Source organism: Oncorhynchus clarkii, chromosome 12 (genome assembly GCF_045791955.1).
Source record: "Oncorhynchus clarkii lewisi isolate Uvic-CL-2024 chromosome 12, UVic_Ocla_1.0, whole genome shotgun sequence".
Classification (NCBI taxonomy): Eukaryota; Metazoa; Chordata; class Actinopteri; order Salmoniformes; family Salmonidae; genus Oncorhynchus; species Oncorhynchus clarkii.
Genome location: NC_092158.1, coordinates 88,686,582 through 88,703,626, shown reverse-complemented (window position 1 = coordinate 88,703,626; position 17,045 = coordinate 88,686,582). Strand labels below are relative to the sequence as shown.

General features: G+C 47.6%; 1 protein-coding gene across 1 annotated transcript in view; it reads left to right on the top strand.

Annotated features, from left to right (window-relative positions):
- Positions 1 to 17,045, top strand: part of LOC139422347 (protein sidekick-2-like) — a 390,182-nt gene that overhangs the window by 339,316 nt on the left and 33,821 nt on the right. The window contains exons 18-36 of the mRNA XM_071173549.1: positions 187 to 302; positions 547 to 742; positions 1,972 to 2,070; positions 2,377 to 2,568; positions 3,350 to 3,471; positions 3,873 to 3,982; positions 5,180 to 5,330; positions 5,760 to 5,997; positions 6,096 to 6,211; positions 6,378 to 6,567; positions 6,858 to 6,956; positions 10,082 to 10,276; positions 11,267 to 11,468; positions 12,920 to 13,023; positions 15,033 to 15,103; positions 15,271 to 15,406; positions 15,782 to 15,838; positions 16,381 to 16,482; positions 16,653 to 16,768. Of these exons, the coding sequence (XP_071029650.1) occupies positions 187 to 302; positions 547 to 742; positions 1,972 to 2,070; positions 2,377 to 2,568; positions 3,350 to 3,471; positions 3,873 to 3,982; positions 5,180 to 5,330; positions 5,760 to 5,997; positions 6,096 to 6,211; positions 6,378 to 6,567; positions 6,858 to 6,956; positions 10,082 to 10,276; positions 11,267 to 11,468; positions 12,920 to 13,023; positions 15,033 to 15,103; positions 15,271 to 15,406; positions 15,782 to 15,838; positions 16,381 to 16,482; positions 16,653 to 16,768 (2,612 nt within the window). The remainder of the gene's footprint in view (positions 1 to 186; positions 303 to 546; positions 743 to 1,971; positions 2,071 to 2,376; positions 2,569 to 3,349; positions 3,472 to 3,872; positions 3,983 to 5,179; positions 5,331 to 5,759; positions 5,998 to 6,095; positions 6,212 to 6,377; positions 6,568 to 6,857; positions 6,957 to 10,081; positions 10,277 to 11,266; positions 11,469 to 12,919; positions 13,024 to 15,032; positions 15,104 to 15,270; positions 15,407 to 15,781; positions 15,839 to 16,380; positions 16,483 to 16,652; positions 16,769 to 17,045) is intronic.

The window sequence follows — 17,045 nt, the reverse complement described above, 5'->3', positions numbered from 1 at the left end:
TTTAAGGGTTGAGAAGGGACGTACTTCTCTTAGCTCTTCCGTGGAACATAGAACCACAACAAGCCCACGCCGTGCCAGAAGCTCCTCTGCAGCTTTCTGAGGGACGGTTATTCAGTCATCCCCCTTCTCTTCCTATCTCATGTTTTTTCTCTCTCTCTCTCGTATCTCCCTCCATCTCTCTGCCAGTCCCCACTGTCCCACCAGGTAATGTCCAGGCTGAGCCATTCAACTCCTCTACAGTCAGGCTGACCTGGTCAGCTCCTAGCCCTCAGTTCATCAATGGCATCAACCAGGGATACAAGGTGGGCAACAGAGAGCAGAGACCTTTACCAGAGACAAACATTCTTATTAGATGTGCAGTAGAACGACCTGTTCTGTAAATACATCTCTGTACTGTCCTACACTGCCCTCTAGTGGTTAGGATAAGAACTGCATTATCCAGCATTAGACGTACCAGTGCCACAACAGATCACCTTAAACCAGCTGCAGTGTTTTGTTGTCTTTTCTCTTATGACATGTTTAAACTATCCCTCCGTCTGTTTCCAGCTGTTGGCGTGGGAGGCGGGTCAAGAGGAGGATGTTACCATGGTGACAGTGAGACCTAACTTCCAGGACAGCGTGCATGTGGGCTACGTGACTGGACTGAAGAAGTTCACAGAGTACTACACCTCTGTCCTGTGTTTCACTACACCTGGAGACGGCCCTCGCAGCCCGCCTCACAGACTACGCACTCACGAAGACAGTGAGTACCACAGTCACATAACTATACCAAACCGGTAGGCACTCACGAAGACAGTGAGTACCACAGTCACATAACTATACCAAACCGGTAGGCACTCACGAAGACAGTGAGTACCACAGTCACATAACTATACCAAACCTGTAGGCACTCACAAAGACAGTGAGTACCACAGTCACATAACTATACCAAACCGGTAGGCACTCACGAAGACAGTGAGTACCACAGTCACATAACTATACCAAACCTGTAGGCACTCACGAAGACACTGTCTAACAGGCACAGACAAAAGCAATTCTATTTCCACATGATTCTATCGACCTGAAGGCCCTGGACTGTACTGTGTTGGCTCAGATATTCTTTGTCTGCGTAACTGGGCCAGCGCAGTACAGCTCAGTCTGTCACAAATTGGCCCAGGTAAAAAAGGGTATTGCAAACTATACACTACTGTAAAGTATATGGTACTACTGTAAAGTATATGATACTACTGTAAAGTATATGGTACTACTGTAAAGTATATGATACTACTGCAAAGTATATGGTACTATTGTAAAGTATATGGTACTACTGTAAGTATATGAAACTACTGCAAAGTATATGGTAATACTGTAAAGTATATGGTACTACTGTAAAGTATATGACACTACTGCAAAGTATATGGTACTACTGTAAAGTATATGGTACTACTGTAAAGCATATGATACTACTGCAAAGTATATGGTACTACTGTAAAGTATATGGTACTACTGTAAAGTATATGGTACTACTGCAAAGTATATGGTACTACTGTAAAGTGTATGATACCACTGTAAAGTATATGTTATAACTGTAAAGTATATGGTACTACTGCAAAGTATATGAAACTACTGTAAAGTATATGGTACTACTGTAAAGTATATGGTACTACTTTAAAGTATATGGTACTACTGTAAAGTATATGGTACTACTGTAAAGTATATGATACTACTATAAAGTATATGGTACTACTCTAAAGTATATGGTACTACTTTAAAGTATATGGTACTACAGTAAAGTATATGGTACTACTGTGAAGTATATGATACTACTGTAAAGTATATGGTACTACTCTAAAGTATACGATACTTGTGCACTAAACATACTGAACACTCACGGTATAGTCCTTGTGTGTGTGTGTGTGTGTGTGTGTGTGTGTGTGTGTGTGTGTGTGTGTGTGTGTGTGTGTGTGTGTGTGTGTGTGTGTGTGTGTCCAGAGCCTGGTGCCGTTGGTCACCTGAGCTTTACAGAGATCCTGGACACATCTCTGAAGGTCAGCTGGAAAGATCCCAACGAGAAGAATGGAGTCCTCACAGGTACTGTACCTAGTATAGTATAGTATCTAACCCTAACCCTCTCTGGAAAGACCCCAACTAGAAGATCAGAGTCCTCACAGATGACTAGGCCTACTGTAGTCATGGTCTATGGTTGACCCTGTTTGTTGGACAGGGGCAACCAAACAGGGTACTGTGGTAGCTAAATAATCAATTTCTGTGCAAATGGCCAATAAAGATCTATTCTATTCAATTCTATAGGGAAACGGGGATACCTAGTTAGTTGTATTTTAGTCTCGTTATGTCCTCTGTATCAGTCTAACCAGCTGTGATGTCCCTCTCCTACAGGCTACCGTATCTCGTGGGAGGAGTTTAACCGGACCAACACCCGGGTCACCCACTACCTCCCGAACCTGACCCAGGAGTACCGGGTCACCGGGCTGACCGCCCTCACCACTTACACCATCCAGGTGGCTGGGATGACCTCCAAGGGACAGGGTCAACTCTCTTCTTCTACAATATCATCTGGAGTTCCCCCAGGTTAGTACCTCCCCCTAACCCTCCCCCAGGTTAGTACCTCCCCCTAACTCTACCCCCAGGTTAGTACCTCCCCCTAAAACTACCCCCAGGTTAGTACCTCCCCCCAACTCTACCCCCAGGTTAGTACCTCCCCCTAAAACTACCCCCAAGTTAGTACCTCCCCCTAACCCTACCCCCAAGTTAGTACCTCCCCCCAACTCTACCCCCAGGTTAGTACCTCCCCCCAACCCTACCCCCAAGTTAGTACCTCCCCCCAACCCTACCCCCAAGTTAGTACCTCCCCCCAACCCTACCCCCAGGTTAGTACCTCCCCCCAACTCTACCCCCAGGTTAGTACCTCCCCCTAACCTTCCCCCAGGTTAGTACCTCCCCCTAACTCTACCCCCAGGTTAGTACCTCCCCCTAACCCTCCCCCCAAGTTAGTACATCCCCCTACCTCTGCCCCCCCAGGTCAGTACCTCCCCCTAACCCTCCCCCAGGCTAGTACCTCTCCCTAACCCTCCCCCAGGTTAGTACCTCCCCCTAACTCTACCCTCAGGTCAGTACCTCCCCCTAACCTTCCCCCAGGTTAGTACCTCCCCCTAACCCTCCCCCAGGTTTGGTGTGACTCACTGTGTCTCTCCTCCTTTATCTCCGTCCCTGATCTCACTGTCCCTCCTCCTTTATCTCCGTCCCTGATCTCACTGTCCCTCCTCCTTTATCTCTGTCTCTGATCTCACTGTGTCCCTCCTCCTTTATCTCTGTCCCTGATCTCATTGTGTCTTTCCTCCTCCCTATACAGAGATGCCGGGCCCGCCAACCAACATAGCCATCTCCAACATCGGCCCCCGCTCTGTAGCCCTGCAGTTTAAACCTGGCTATGACGGCAAGACGTCCATCTCACGCTGGCAGGTTGAGGCACAGGTGAGAGACACATCCAATCAATCAATAAATCAATGAATCAAGCAAGCGCGCAATCAATCAATCAAACTTTAAGTGAATTTTAAAAAATCATAGTCCCTCTTTCTCTCTCTCCCTTTTTCTCTCTCTCCCTTTTTCTCTCTCTCCCTATTTCTCTCTCTCTCTCTCTCTCTCTCTCTCTCTCCCTTTCTCTCTCTCTCTCTCTCTCTCTCTCTCTCTCTCTCTCTCTCTCTCTCTTTCTCTCTCTCCCTTTTTCTCTTTCTCTCTCTCTTTCTCTCTCCCTCTTCCCCCTCAAATCCCCATCTCCCCCCTCTCTCTCTTTTTTCTACACTCTCAACCCCCCCTCATTATACCCACCTCATTATACCCCCCTCATTATACCCACCTCATTATACCCTCTGTAGATTGGTATAATCGGGGAGAATGAGGAGTGGGTGATGGTCCACCAGTTGCCCAACGAGCCTGATGCCCACTCCCTGGAGGTCCTGGACCTGAACCCCTACACCTCCTATAGGTACAGTACAGCTACAACAGATACCTAACACTACACCTCCTGTAGGTAGAGTACAACATCACTAGTACAGCTGCAACAGATACCTAACACTACACCTCCTATAGGTACAGTACAACATCACTAGTACAACATCACTAGTACAGCTACAACAGATACCTGACACTACACCTCCTATAGGTACAGTACAACATCACTAGTACAACATCACTAGTACAGCTACAACAGATACCTAACACTACACCTCCTATAGGTACAGTACAACATCACTAGTACAACATCACTAGTACAGCTACAACAGATACCTAACACTACACCTCCTATAGGTACAGTACAACATCACTAGTACAACATCACTAGTACAGCTACAACAGATACCTAACACTACACCTCCTATAGGTACAGTACAACATCACTAGTACAACATCACTAGTACAGCTACAACAGGTACCTGACACTACACCTCCTATAGGTACAGTACAACATCACTAGTACAGCTACAACAGGTACCTGACACTACACCTCCTATAGGTACAGTACAACATCACTAGTACAGCTACAACAGGTACCTGACACTACACCTCCTATAGGTACAGTATAACATCACTAGTACAGCTGCAACAGATACACCTGATAAACGTACTCACATAGTTATTGTGGTAGTCACATACTGACCACACAATACACCCATCAGTGTTGGTCTCTATTCCACTTCAAAGGGATCAACATTCAATTCATGAGCAGAAAAGTCCATACCCTCTGAATTGAAATGGGATTTGACCCCAACACTGATTCCTGTGTCCCCATGCAATTCATGAGCAGAAAAGTCCATACCCTCTGAATTGAAATGGGATTGGACCCCAACCCTGATTCCTGTGTCCCCATGCAATTCATGAGCAGAAAAGTCCATACCCTCTGAATGGAAATGGGATTTGACCCCAACACTGATTCCTGTGTCCCCATGCAATTCATGAGCAGAAAAGTCCATACCCTCTGAATTGAAATGGGATTTGACCCCAACACTGATTCCTGTGTCCCCATGCAATTCATGAGCAGAAAAGTCCATACCCTCTGAATTGAAATGGGATTGGACCCCAACCATGATTCCTGTGTCCCCCATGTTGTAAGCATAGCTCCTACCAGAACATCCTGTCAAACCCATGTTGACATCCACACCTTCCTGTCTGTCCTCCCCTGTAGGTTCCGTATGCGCCAGGTGAACATAGTGGGGACCAGTCCTCCCAGCCAGCCCTCCAGGAAGATCCAGACCCTGCAGGCGCCTCCAGATATCTCCCCCTACAACGTCACCCTCCGAACAGCCTCAGAGACCAGCCTCTGGCTCCGATGGGTGGTGCGTCCTGACTAGATTATTTTCCTCATAAGGGCACAAGGGAACACAGACATGCATGTACACAATATCTGTTTCTCTGTCAGTCAGTCTCTGTTACTATGTCAGTCTCTGTCAGTCTCTGGCAGTCTCTGTCTGTATCTCTGTTTCTCTGTCAGTCAGTCTCTGTTACTCTGTCAGTCTCTGTCTCTGTCTCTCTGTATCTCTGTTAGTCAGTCTGTATCTCTGTCTCTCTGTCAGTCAGTCTCTGTTTCTCTCTCAGTCAGTCTCTGTGTCTATGTCAGTCTGTCTCTGTCTCTCTGTCAGTCAGTCTCTGTGTCTATGTCAGTCAGTCTCTGTTTCTCTCTCAGTCAGTCTCTGTTTTGCTGTCTCTCTGTCAGTCAGTGTGTATCATACCCTCTCCACCTTCCTCCCCACCTGCTCTCTCTCCAGCCTCTTCCAGAGTGGGAGTACAATGGTGACCAGGAGTTGGTGGGTTACCGGGTTCAGTACTCCAGAGAGACATCTAAGGAAGGGGTCCTGTCCCACGTCATCAGTGACCGGCTGGAGAGGGAGTTTACCATAGAGGACCTGGAGGAGTGGACAGAGTACGAAGTCAGGGTTCAGGCCATCAACGGGTTGGGCTCTGGGCCCTGGAGCCAGCCTGTCCAGGGCCGAACCAGGGAGTCTGGTAAGACTGGGGAGACAGATTACACACTCATACTACACGCGCATTAACACACTTATACTGAACACACAGGCTGTGTTCTAACCTCTGACCCTGTGTAGTGCCGTCCTGTGGTCCCACCAATGTCTCAGCCTTCGCCACGACTTCCAGCAGCATTCTGGTCCGCTGGGGGGAGGTCCCTCAGACTGACCGCAACGGACTCATCCTGGGATACAAGGTCAGTGCCACGCACGCACACTCACACACACACACACACACACACACACACACACACACACACACACACACACACACACACACACACACACACACACACACACACACACACACAGGAACCTAAACAAACACACTCACTATCACCCGTTGTCCCCGTGGTCTCCCAGGTGGTGTATAAGGACAAGGGTTCAGACTCTGTCCCTCAGTACTGGGAGGTGGAGGGGAACACCAGCCACAGTGTTCAGTTGAGTGGTCTAGGGAAGTACGTGCTGTATGAGATCCAGGTTCTGGCCTTCACGCGGATAGGAGACGGCAGGAGCAGCAGGCCATCCATCCTGGAGAGGACCCTGGACGATGGTGAGCATCACTCACTGACCTAATGGCTTGGGTTCAACACCCGGGTGTCCTGCCCGCCACAACACTGTGTTAGCCTGTTGAGATAGATACAGCAATGAAGCCCCCCCCCCCCCTAAAGGAGGCTACTGGCCATGTCAAGGCTGTTCTACCCTCTGCTAGAACCATTGGTTCTGTTATCCTCTGTTCTGGGATTGTATTGATAAAGGTAAGCTCAACTAGATCCCCGTGGACACGGTGCTGTTGTGTTGGTACTGTTCTCATAACCCATGTTCCTCCCTCTGTCTCCACAGTCCCAGGTCCTCCAGTGGGCATCCTGTTCCCAGAGGTGAGGACCGGCTCAGTCAGGCTCATCTGGCAGCCTCCTGCCCAGCCTAACGGCATCATCCTGGGTACGTCTACTACCACAGACCCCTCCCCCCCTCCATACATCCATTATCCTAACAGGGAGTAGTATAACTAACGGCTGTATCTACACCACAGGGCCTCCATATCTCAGGGTCCAAGCTCTCATACCAAGACACTAAGCACCTACTGCTGTATCTAAACCACAGGGCCTCCGTATCTCAGGGTCCAAGCTCTCATACCAAGACACTAAGCACCTACTGCTGTATCTACACCACAGGGGCTCCATATCTCAGGGTCCAAGCTCTCATACCAAGACACTAAGCACCTACTGCTGTATCTAAACCACAGGGCCTCCGTATCTCAGGGTCCAAGCTCTCATACCAAGACACTAAGCACCTACTGCTGTATCTACACCACAGGGGCTCCATATCTCAGGGTCCAAGCTCTCATACCAAGACACTAAGCACCTACTGCTGTATCTAAACCACAGGGGCTCCGTATCTCAGGGTCCAAGCTCTCATACCAAGACACTAAGCACCTACTGCTGTATCTAAACCACAGGGGCTCCATATCTCAGGGTCCAAGCTCTCATACCAAGACACTAAGCACCTACTGCTGTATCTAAACCACAGGGGCTCCGTATCTCAGGGTCCAAGCTCTCATACCAAGACACTAAGCACCTACTGCTGTATCTACACCACAGGGCCTCCGTATCTCAGGGTCCAAGCTCTCATACCAAGACACTAAGCACCTACTGCTGTATCTAAACCACAGGGGCTCCATACCTCAGGGTCCAAGCTCTCATACCAAGACACTAAGCACCTACTGCTGTATCTAAACCACAGGGGCTCCATACCTCAGGGTCCAAGCTCTCATACCAAGACACTATGCACCTACTGCTGTATCTAAACCACAGGGGCTCCATATCTCAGGGTCCAAGCTCTCATACCAAGACACTAAGCACCTACTGCTGTATCTACACCACAGGGCCTCCATATCTCAGGGTCCAAGCTCTCATACCAAGACACTAAGCACCTACTGCTGTATCTAAACCACAGGGGCTCCATATCTCAGGGTGCAAGCTCTCATACCAAGACACTAAGCACCTACTGCTGTATCTACACCACAGGGGCTCCATATCTCAAGGTCCAAGCTCTCATACCAAGACACTAAGCACCTACTGCTGTATCTAAACCACAGGGGCTCCATATCTCAGGGTCCAAGCTCTCATACCAAGACACTAAGCACCTACTGCTGTATCTACACCACAGGGCCTCCGTATCTCAGGGTCCAAGCTCTCATACCAAGACACTAAGCACCTACTGCTGTATCTGCACCACAGGACCTCCGTATCTCAGGGTCCAAGCTCTCATACCAAGACACTAAGCACCTACTGCTGTATCTAAACCACAGGGCCTCCATATCTCAGGGTCCAAGCTCTCATACCAAGACACTAAGCACCTACTGCTGTATCTAAACCACAGGGGCTCCATATCTCAGGGTCCAAGCTCTCATACCAAGACACTAAGCACCTACTGCTGTATCTACACCACAGGGGCTCCATATCTCAGGGTCCAAGCTCTCATACCAAGACACTAAGCACATACTGCTGTATCTAAACCACAGGGGCTCCATATCTCAGGGTCCAAGCTCTCATACCAAGACACTAAGCACCTACTGCTGTATCTAAACCACAGGGGCTCCATATCTCAGGGTCCAAGCTCTCATACCAAGACACTAAGCACATACTGCTGTATCTAAACCACAGGGGCTCCATATCTCAGGGTCCAAGCTCTCATACCAAGACACTAAGCACCTACTGCTGTATCTACACCACAGGGCCTCCGTATCTCAGGGTCCAAGCTCTCATACCAAGACACTAAGCACATACTGCTGTATCTAAACCACAGGGCCTCCGTATCTCAGGGTCCAAGCTCTCATACCAAGACACTAAGCACCTACTGCTGTATCTAAACCACAGGGGCTCCATATCTCAGGGTCCAAGCTCTCATACCAAGACACTAAGCACATACTGCTGTATCTAAACCACAGGGGCTCCATACCTCAGGGTCCAAGCTCTCATACCAAGACACTAAGCACATACTGCTGTATCTAAACCACAGGGCCTCCGTATCTCAGGGTCCAAGCTCTCATACCAAGACACTAAGCACCTACTGCTGTATCTAAACCACAGGGCCTCCGTATCTCAGGGTCCAAGCTCTCATACCAAGACACTAAGCACCTACTGCTGTATCTAAACCACAGGGGCTCCATACCTCAGGGTCCAAGCTCTCATACCAAGACACTAAGCACCTACTGCTGTATCTACACCACAGGGCCTTCGTATCTCAGGGTCCAAGCTCTCATACCAAGACACTAAGCACCTACTGCTGTATCTAAACCACAGGGCCTCCGTATCTCAGGGTCCAAGCTCTCATACCAAGACACTAAGCACCTACTGCTGTATCTACACCACAGGGCCTCCGTATCTCAGGGTCCAAGCTCTCATACCAAGACACTAAGCACCTACTGCTGTATCTAAACCACAGGGGCTCCATATCTCAGGGTCCAAGCTCTCATACCAAGACACTATCCACATTCTGTTTATTACGTTGTCCCTGGTTCCTCTAATACAAGACCCTATCCACATTCTGTTTATTACGTTGTCCCTGGTTCCTCTAAGACAAGACACTATCCACATTCTGTTTATTACGTTGTCCCTGGTTCCTCTAAGACACTATCCACATTCTGTTTATTACGTTGTCCCTGGTTCCTCTAAGACATTATCCACATTCTGTTTATTACGTTGTCCCTGGTTCCTCTAAGACACTATCCACATTCTGTTTATTACGTTGTCCCTGGTTCCTCTAAGACACTATCCACATTCTGTTTATTACATTGTCCCTGGTTCCTCTAAGACAAGACACTATCCACATTCTGTTTATTACATTGTCCCTGGTACCTCTAATACACTATCCACATTCTGTTTATTACATTGTCCCTGGTTCCTCTAAGACACTATCCACATTCTGTTTATTACGTTGTCCCTGGTTCCTCTATGACACTATGCGATCTATGTCCATGTTCTTTATCGACAACATTTCAACATTTTAGGTTGTCAACAGATCGTTTCCCGTACTGAATCGTCCTGTTCCTCTCTCCGGTCTAGCCTATCAGATCACACACAGACGGAACACCTCCAATAGCAACGCTGCCACTGTGGACGTGCTGAGCCCCAGTGCACGACAGTATACAGCATCTGGACTGAAACCAGAGTCCGTCTATGTGTTCCGCCTCACCGCTCAGACGCGCAAGGGCTGGGGAGAAGCTGCAGAGGCCCTGGTGGTCACGACAGAGAAGAGAGGTAGGTACTGATCCGACTGGGGAGGAAATAGTGCTGGGCGGGAGGCTGTAGAGGCCCTGGTGGTCACGACAGAGAAGAGAGGTAGGTACTGACCCGACTGGGGAGGAAATAGTGCTGGGGGAGAAGCTGCAGAGGCCTTGGTGGTCACGACAGAGGAGAGAGGTAGGTACTGACCCAATAGGGGAGGAAATAGTGCTGGGGGGGAGGCTGTAGAGGCCCTGAAGGTCACAACAGAGAAGAGAGGTAGGTACAGACCCAACTGGGAGGAAATAGTGCTGGGGGGGAGGCTGTAGAGACCCTGAAGGTCACGACAGAGGAGAGAGGTAGGTACTGACCCAATAGGGGAGGAAATAGTGCTGGGGGGGAGGCTGTAGAGGCCCTGAAGGTCACAACAGAGAAGAGAGGTAGGTACAGACCCAAATGGGAGGAAATAGTGCTGGGGGGGAGGCTGTAGAGACCCTGAAGGTCACGACAGAGAAGAGAGGTAGGTACTGACCCAATAGGGGAGGAAATAGTGCTGGGGGGGAGACTGTAGAGGCCCTGAAGGTCACGACAGAGAAGAGAGGTAGGTACTGACCCAATAGGGGAGGAAATAGTGCTGGGGGGAGGCTGTAGAGGCCCTGAAGGTCACGACAAAGAGAGGTAGGTACTGACCCAATAGGGGAGGAAATAGTGCTGGGGGGGAGGCTGTAGAGGCCCTGAAGGTCACGACAGAGAAGAGAGGTAGGTTCTGACCCGACTGGGGAGGAAATAGTGCAAACATAATGTAGCTTTCAATTATTTACTTCTTTTATTTATTATTTGACATATTATTTGTGTTTTCATGTGTTTATTTATTCATTTATTTATTTATTTATATTTGTATTTTTGCATCTATTATTTGCATATATTTCTTAATTTATTCATTCATTGATTTACTGATTTATTACCGTCATTGCGGTTATGTATGGGAATGGTGATTGACAGTGTGTGTTTGCCCCGCCCCCTCAGCGCGGCCCCAGCCCGCCAGCCGTCCCACAGTGCCCCAGGAGGACGTGCAGGCGCGCAGCGTGATGTTGTCATGGGAACCAGGTAGCGACGGCCTGTCACCTGTCCGATACTACACGGTGCAGTACAGAGAGCTACCAGACAGTAACTGGACTGTCCACTCTGCATCGGTCAACCACGAGGCCAGCTCCTACATAGTGGACAGGTACAGTACACACCCTACCTAGTACCCTACCTAATGCACTACCTAGCACAATACCTAGTACCCTATCTAATGTAGGTCAGAGGGCAGAGAGACCTTATTCACATTTAAAGGACTGTTTATGTGGGGTTATGAATGTGTTATGTAGGGTTATGAATGTGTTATGTAGGGTTTTGAATGTGTTATGTAGGGTTAAGAATGTGTTATGTGGGGTTATGAATGTTCTTATGTAGGGTTATGAATGTCCTTATGTAGGGTTATGAATGTGTTATGTAGGGTTATGAATGTCCTTATCTAGGGTTATGAATGTGTTTATGTAGGGTTATGAATGTCCTTATGTAGGGTTATGAATGTGTTATGTAGGGTTATGAATGTCCTTATCTAGGGTTATGAATGTGTTTATGTAGGGTTATGAATGTGTTATGTAGGGTAATGAATGTCCTTATCTAGGGTTATGAATGTGTTATGTAGAGTTATGAATGTGTTATGTGGGGTTATGAATGTGTTATGTAGGGTTATGAATGTGTTACGTAGAGTTATGAATGTGTTATGTAGGGTTATGAATGTGTTATGTAGGGTTATGAATGTGTTATGTAGGGTAATGAATGTGTTATGTAGGGTTATGAATGTGTTATGTAGGGTTATGAATGTGTTATGTAGGGTTATGAATGTGTTATGTAGGGTTATGAATGTGTTATGTAGGGTTATGAATGTGTTATGTAGGGTTATGAATGTGTTACGTAGAGTTATGAATGTGTTATGTAGGGTTATGAATGTGTTATGTAGGGTTATGAATGTGTTATGTAGGGTTATGAATGTGTTACGTAGAGTTATGAATGTGTTATGTAGGGTTATGAATGTGTTACGTAGAGTTATGAATGTGTTATGTAGGGTTATGAATGTGTTATGTAGGGTTATGAATGTGTTATGTGGGGTTATGAATGTGTTATGTAGGGTTATGAATGTGTTATGTGGGGTAATGAATGTGTTATGTAGGGTTATGAATGTGTTATGTAGAGTTATGAATGTGTTATGTAGGGTTATGAATGTGTTACGTAGAGTTATGAATGTGTTATGTAGGGTTATGAATGTGTTACGTAGAGTTATGAATGTGTTATGTAGGGTTATGAATGTCCTTATGTAGGGTTATGAATGTGTTATGTAGGGTTCTGAATGTGTTATGTAGGGTTATGAATGTTCTTATCTAGGGTTATGAATGTGTTATGTAGGGTTATGAAAGTGTTATGTAGGGTTATGAATGTGTTATGTAGGGTTATGAATGTCCTTATGTAGGGTTATGAATGTGTTATGTGGGGTTATGAATGTGTTATGTGGGGTTCTGAATGTGTTATGTAGGCAGCCTTTAAACACAGTGTTACCACACTATCTAGTATGTCTAGGATAACTCTAGGTTGAAGACAAGTGAACTGACAGGCGACATTCTCTCCTGCCAGCCTCAAGCCGTTCACCTCCTACCAGTTCAGAGTGAAAGCCACCAACGACATCGGGGACAGTGAGTACAGCCAGGAGAGTGAGGCTGTCACCACACTGCAGGACGGTAAGGACATCATGGAAATGAGACTGACTGACTCCGTAGCCCAGCAAACTCGCTTTCCCAAACCTTTTTCAAATCTTGTAAATATTTTTAGAGTTTGTTTAAGTCTGCCTGTAGTGCAAGATGGACAGAGTTTTGAGAGTTTGTTTAAGTCTGCCTGTGGTGCCAGATGGACAGAGTTTTGAGAGTTTGTTTAAGTCTGCCTGTAGTGCCAGATGGACAGAGTTTTGAGAGTTTGTTTAAGTCTGCCTGTGGTGCCAGATGGACAGAGTTTTGAGAGTTTGTTTAAGTCTGCCTGTAGTGCCAGATGGACAGAGTTTTGAGAGTTTGTTTAAGTCTGCCTGTGGTGCCAGATGGACAGAGTTTTGAGAGTTTGTTTAAGTCTGCCTGTAGTGCCAGATGGACAGAGTTTTGAGAGTTTGTTTAAGTCTGCCTGTGGTGCCAGATGGACAGGGTTTTGAGAGTTTGTTTAAGTCTGCCTGTGGTGCCAGATGGACAGGGTTTTGAGAGTTTGTTTAAGTCTGCCTGTAGTGCCAGATGGACAGGGTTTTGAGAGTTTGTTTAAGTCTGCCTGTAGTGCCAGATGGACAGGGTTTTGAGAGTTTGTTTAAGTCTGCCTGTGGTGCCAGATGGACAGGGTTTTGAGAGTTTGTTTAAGTCTGCCTGTAGTGCCAGATGGACAGGGTTTTGAGAGTTTGTTTAAGTCTGCCTGTAGTGCCAGATGGACAGGGTTTTGAGAGTTTGCTTAAGTCTGCCTGTAGTGCCAGATGGACAGGGTTTTGAGAGTTTGCTTAAGTCTGCCTGTGGTGCCAGATGGACAGGGTTTTGAGAGTTTGCTTAAGTCTGCCTGTAGTGCCAGATGGACAGGGTTTTGAGAGTTTGCTTAAGTCTGCCTGTGGTGCCAGATGGACAGGGTTTTGAGAGTTTGCTTAAGTCTGCCTGAGGTGCCAGATAGACAGGGTTTTGAGAGTTTGTTTAAGTCTGCCTGTAGTGCCAGATAGACAGGGTTTTGAGAGTTTGTTTAAGTCTGCCTGTAGTGCCAGGTGGACATGGTTTTGAGAGTTTGCTTAAGTCTGCCTGTGGTGCCAGATGGACAGGGTTTTGAGAGTTTGCTTAAGTCTGCCTGTGGTGCCAGATGGACAGGGTTTTGAGAGTTTGTTTAAGTCTGCCTGTAGTGCCAGATGGACAGGGTTTTGAGAGTTTGCTTAAGTCTGCCTGTAGTGCCAGATGGACAGAGTTTTGAGAGTTTGCTTAAGTCTGCCTGTAGTGCCAGATAGACAGGGTTTTGAGAGTTTGTTTAAGTCTGCCTGTAGTGCCAGATGGACAGGGTTTTGAGAGTTTGCTTAAGTCTGCCTGTAGTGCCAGATGGACAGAGTTTTGAGAGTTTGCTTAAGTCTGCCTGTAGTGCCAGGTGGACAGGGTTTTGAGAGTTTGCTTAAGTCTGCCTGTGGTGCCAGATGGACAGGGTTTTGAGAGTTTGCTTAAGTCTGCCTGTAGTGCCAGATGGACAGGGTTTTGAGAGTTTGTTTAAGTCTGCCTGTAGTGCCAGATAGTTTTTCAAATGAGGAACTTTTTTGTTGGTTTCATTGAGCCAAACTGTCAACTATTTGAACCCAGGTTCATGTTGCTTCAATGCTGTTTTTGCTGGGTTATCCTCATGAGACCTGTGTCTAGTCACTCCACTGTACTGGGAGACAGACAGTCCTCCTCACTAGGCAGCCATTTCTGTCTCTCTGATTGCTGTCTCTCATTGCTGTCTCTCTCTCTCTCTCTCTCTCTCATACTGAGCGTCAGAGAATCACACTGCTTGTGCTTGTTGACACAATAGCCCTAGTGTGTGTGTGAGTGTGTGTGTGTGTGTGTGTGTGTGTGTGTGTGTGTGTGTGTGTGTGTGTGTGTGTGTGTGTGTGTGTGTGTGTGTGTGTGTGTGTGTGTGTGTGTGTGTGTGTGTGTGTGTGTGTATTTATACAGTCCACCAGTTCAACGATACCCCTATATCTGTCTCCACACAGCCCCAGACAAAGCTCCCACAATCCTCTCTGTTACACCCCACACCACCACGTCGGTGCTGGTCCGATGGGAGGTAAGTGGTACATTTGTAAGGTGCAGTTTTCTCTCTTCTAGGTAATTTCCTTGTGTTGTTTTTAAGTCTGGTGGTCTAGGCTGGGTTTACTGTAAAACACTGTGTTGATGTAGGACCGTGGATATATAAAGGTCTTTATAAATAAATGTGATGGATCCCCCTTCCAGCCGCCTGCTGAGAAGCAGATAAACGGGGTGCTGCTGGGGTTCAGGGTACGATACCGGGAGTTACAATACGACCGCCTCCGTAGCTTCACCATACGAACCATCAACAGCCCCGCATCCAACTGGGCCGAGCTCACCGGTGAGTTGACCTCTGACCTCTGTTTGTTTCCTTAAACTTTTCCTCAGCTCAGCCTTTGGGTGACTGTGGTTCTACTCTGTTCACACGTTACCATGAAGACATAACATCAGTCTGCTCCCTCTCTCTCTCCTCCCTCTCTCTCTCATCCCTCTCTCTCTACTCCCCCTCTCTCCTCCCTCTCTCTCCTCCCTCCCTCTCTCTCTCCTGCCTCTCCTCCCCCTCTCCTCCCTCTCGCTCTCCTCCCCCTCTCTCTCTCTCTCTCCTCCCCCTCTCTCTGCCTCTTTATGGTGGCTGCCCTGACTCCCTGTGTTCTGTCCTCCCTCCCCTCTCTCTCCTCCCTCACCCCTCCTCCCACCCTTGTCCGTCACCCTCTAGCCCCCTACAGTGTGAGGAACCTGAGCGAGTCCTCTCTCACCCAGTACGAGCTTGATAGTAAGTCCACTGTATCACAGGAAGCTAGTGGGGAGGAGGGGCTCGTGGTAATGACTGGAGCAGAATTAGTGGAATGGTATCAAGTTAATCAGACACATGTTTCCATTCGCTCCGTTCTGGCCCTTATGATGAGCCATCCTCCCCTCAGCAGCCTCCTCTGTCTCTCTCTCTCTGTCTGCCTGACAATCAGCCGTCCTCCCCTCAGCAGCCTCCTCTGGCTCTCTCTCTCTCTGTCTGCCTGACAATCAGCCGTCCTCCCCTCAGCAGCCTCCTCTGTCTCTCTCTCTCTCTGTCTGCCTGACAATCATCTGTGTGTTTGCCAGCATCCCACATCTCTGCTCTTCCTCATTTGTCTTAATATTTAACCATCCTGTCATGGTGTTGTTTTACCTCTTCCTCATCAGGTTGTGTCCTGACCTTTGACCTCTTCACGTTACCTCTCTGCTTTTCCTTCAGCTCATATAGTTGTATGAGCAGTGCCACTGCCGTTGGATGGTCCTCCCAGGCCCGGGTTAACTCTTTCTGTGTTTCTCCCCCCACAGACTTGAGTAAACACAAGCGTTATGAGATCCGCCTAAGTGTGTACAACGCCGTGGGAGAGGGGCCTACCAGCACGCCACAGGAAGTGTTCGTAGGAGAGGCAGGTAAAGAAGCGATGATGAGATCAACTTTATTGTCCCTAGTGGTTCCACTGTTCTGGAAAAGGAACCCAAGCACAGCTCAACTATTTAAAGGTATTTTGACATATGAATTGGACCTGGTCTGACCAATATCACTATCACTATTGAATGTTTACCCCTCCACTCCACTCCAGTTCCAACAGCCCCGCCCCAATCTGTGACCATCCAATCATCAACAGCCACCCAGCTGGATGTCACATGGAGCCCGCCTCCTCTTGACTCTCAGAATGGAGACATACAGGGGTACAAGGTGAGGATCACAATCTGGGCAATCACTTAACCTGAACCACTTCTAACATGTGGGTCTGTAGTATACCATACTGTAGTATACCATACTGTAGTATACCATACTGTAGAACATGTGGGTCTGTAGTATACCATACTGTAGTATACCATACTGTAGAACATGTGGGTCTGTAGTATACCATACTGTAGAACATGTGGGTCTGTAGTATATCATACTGTAGTATACCATACTGTAGAGCATGTGGGTCTGTAGTATACCATACTGTAGTATACCATACTGT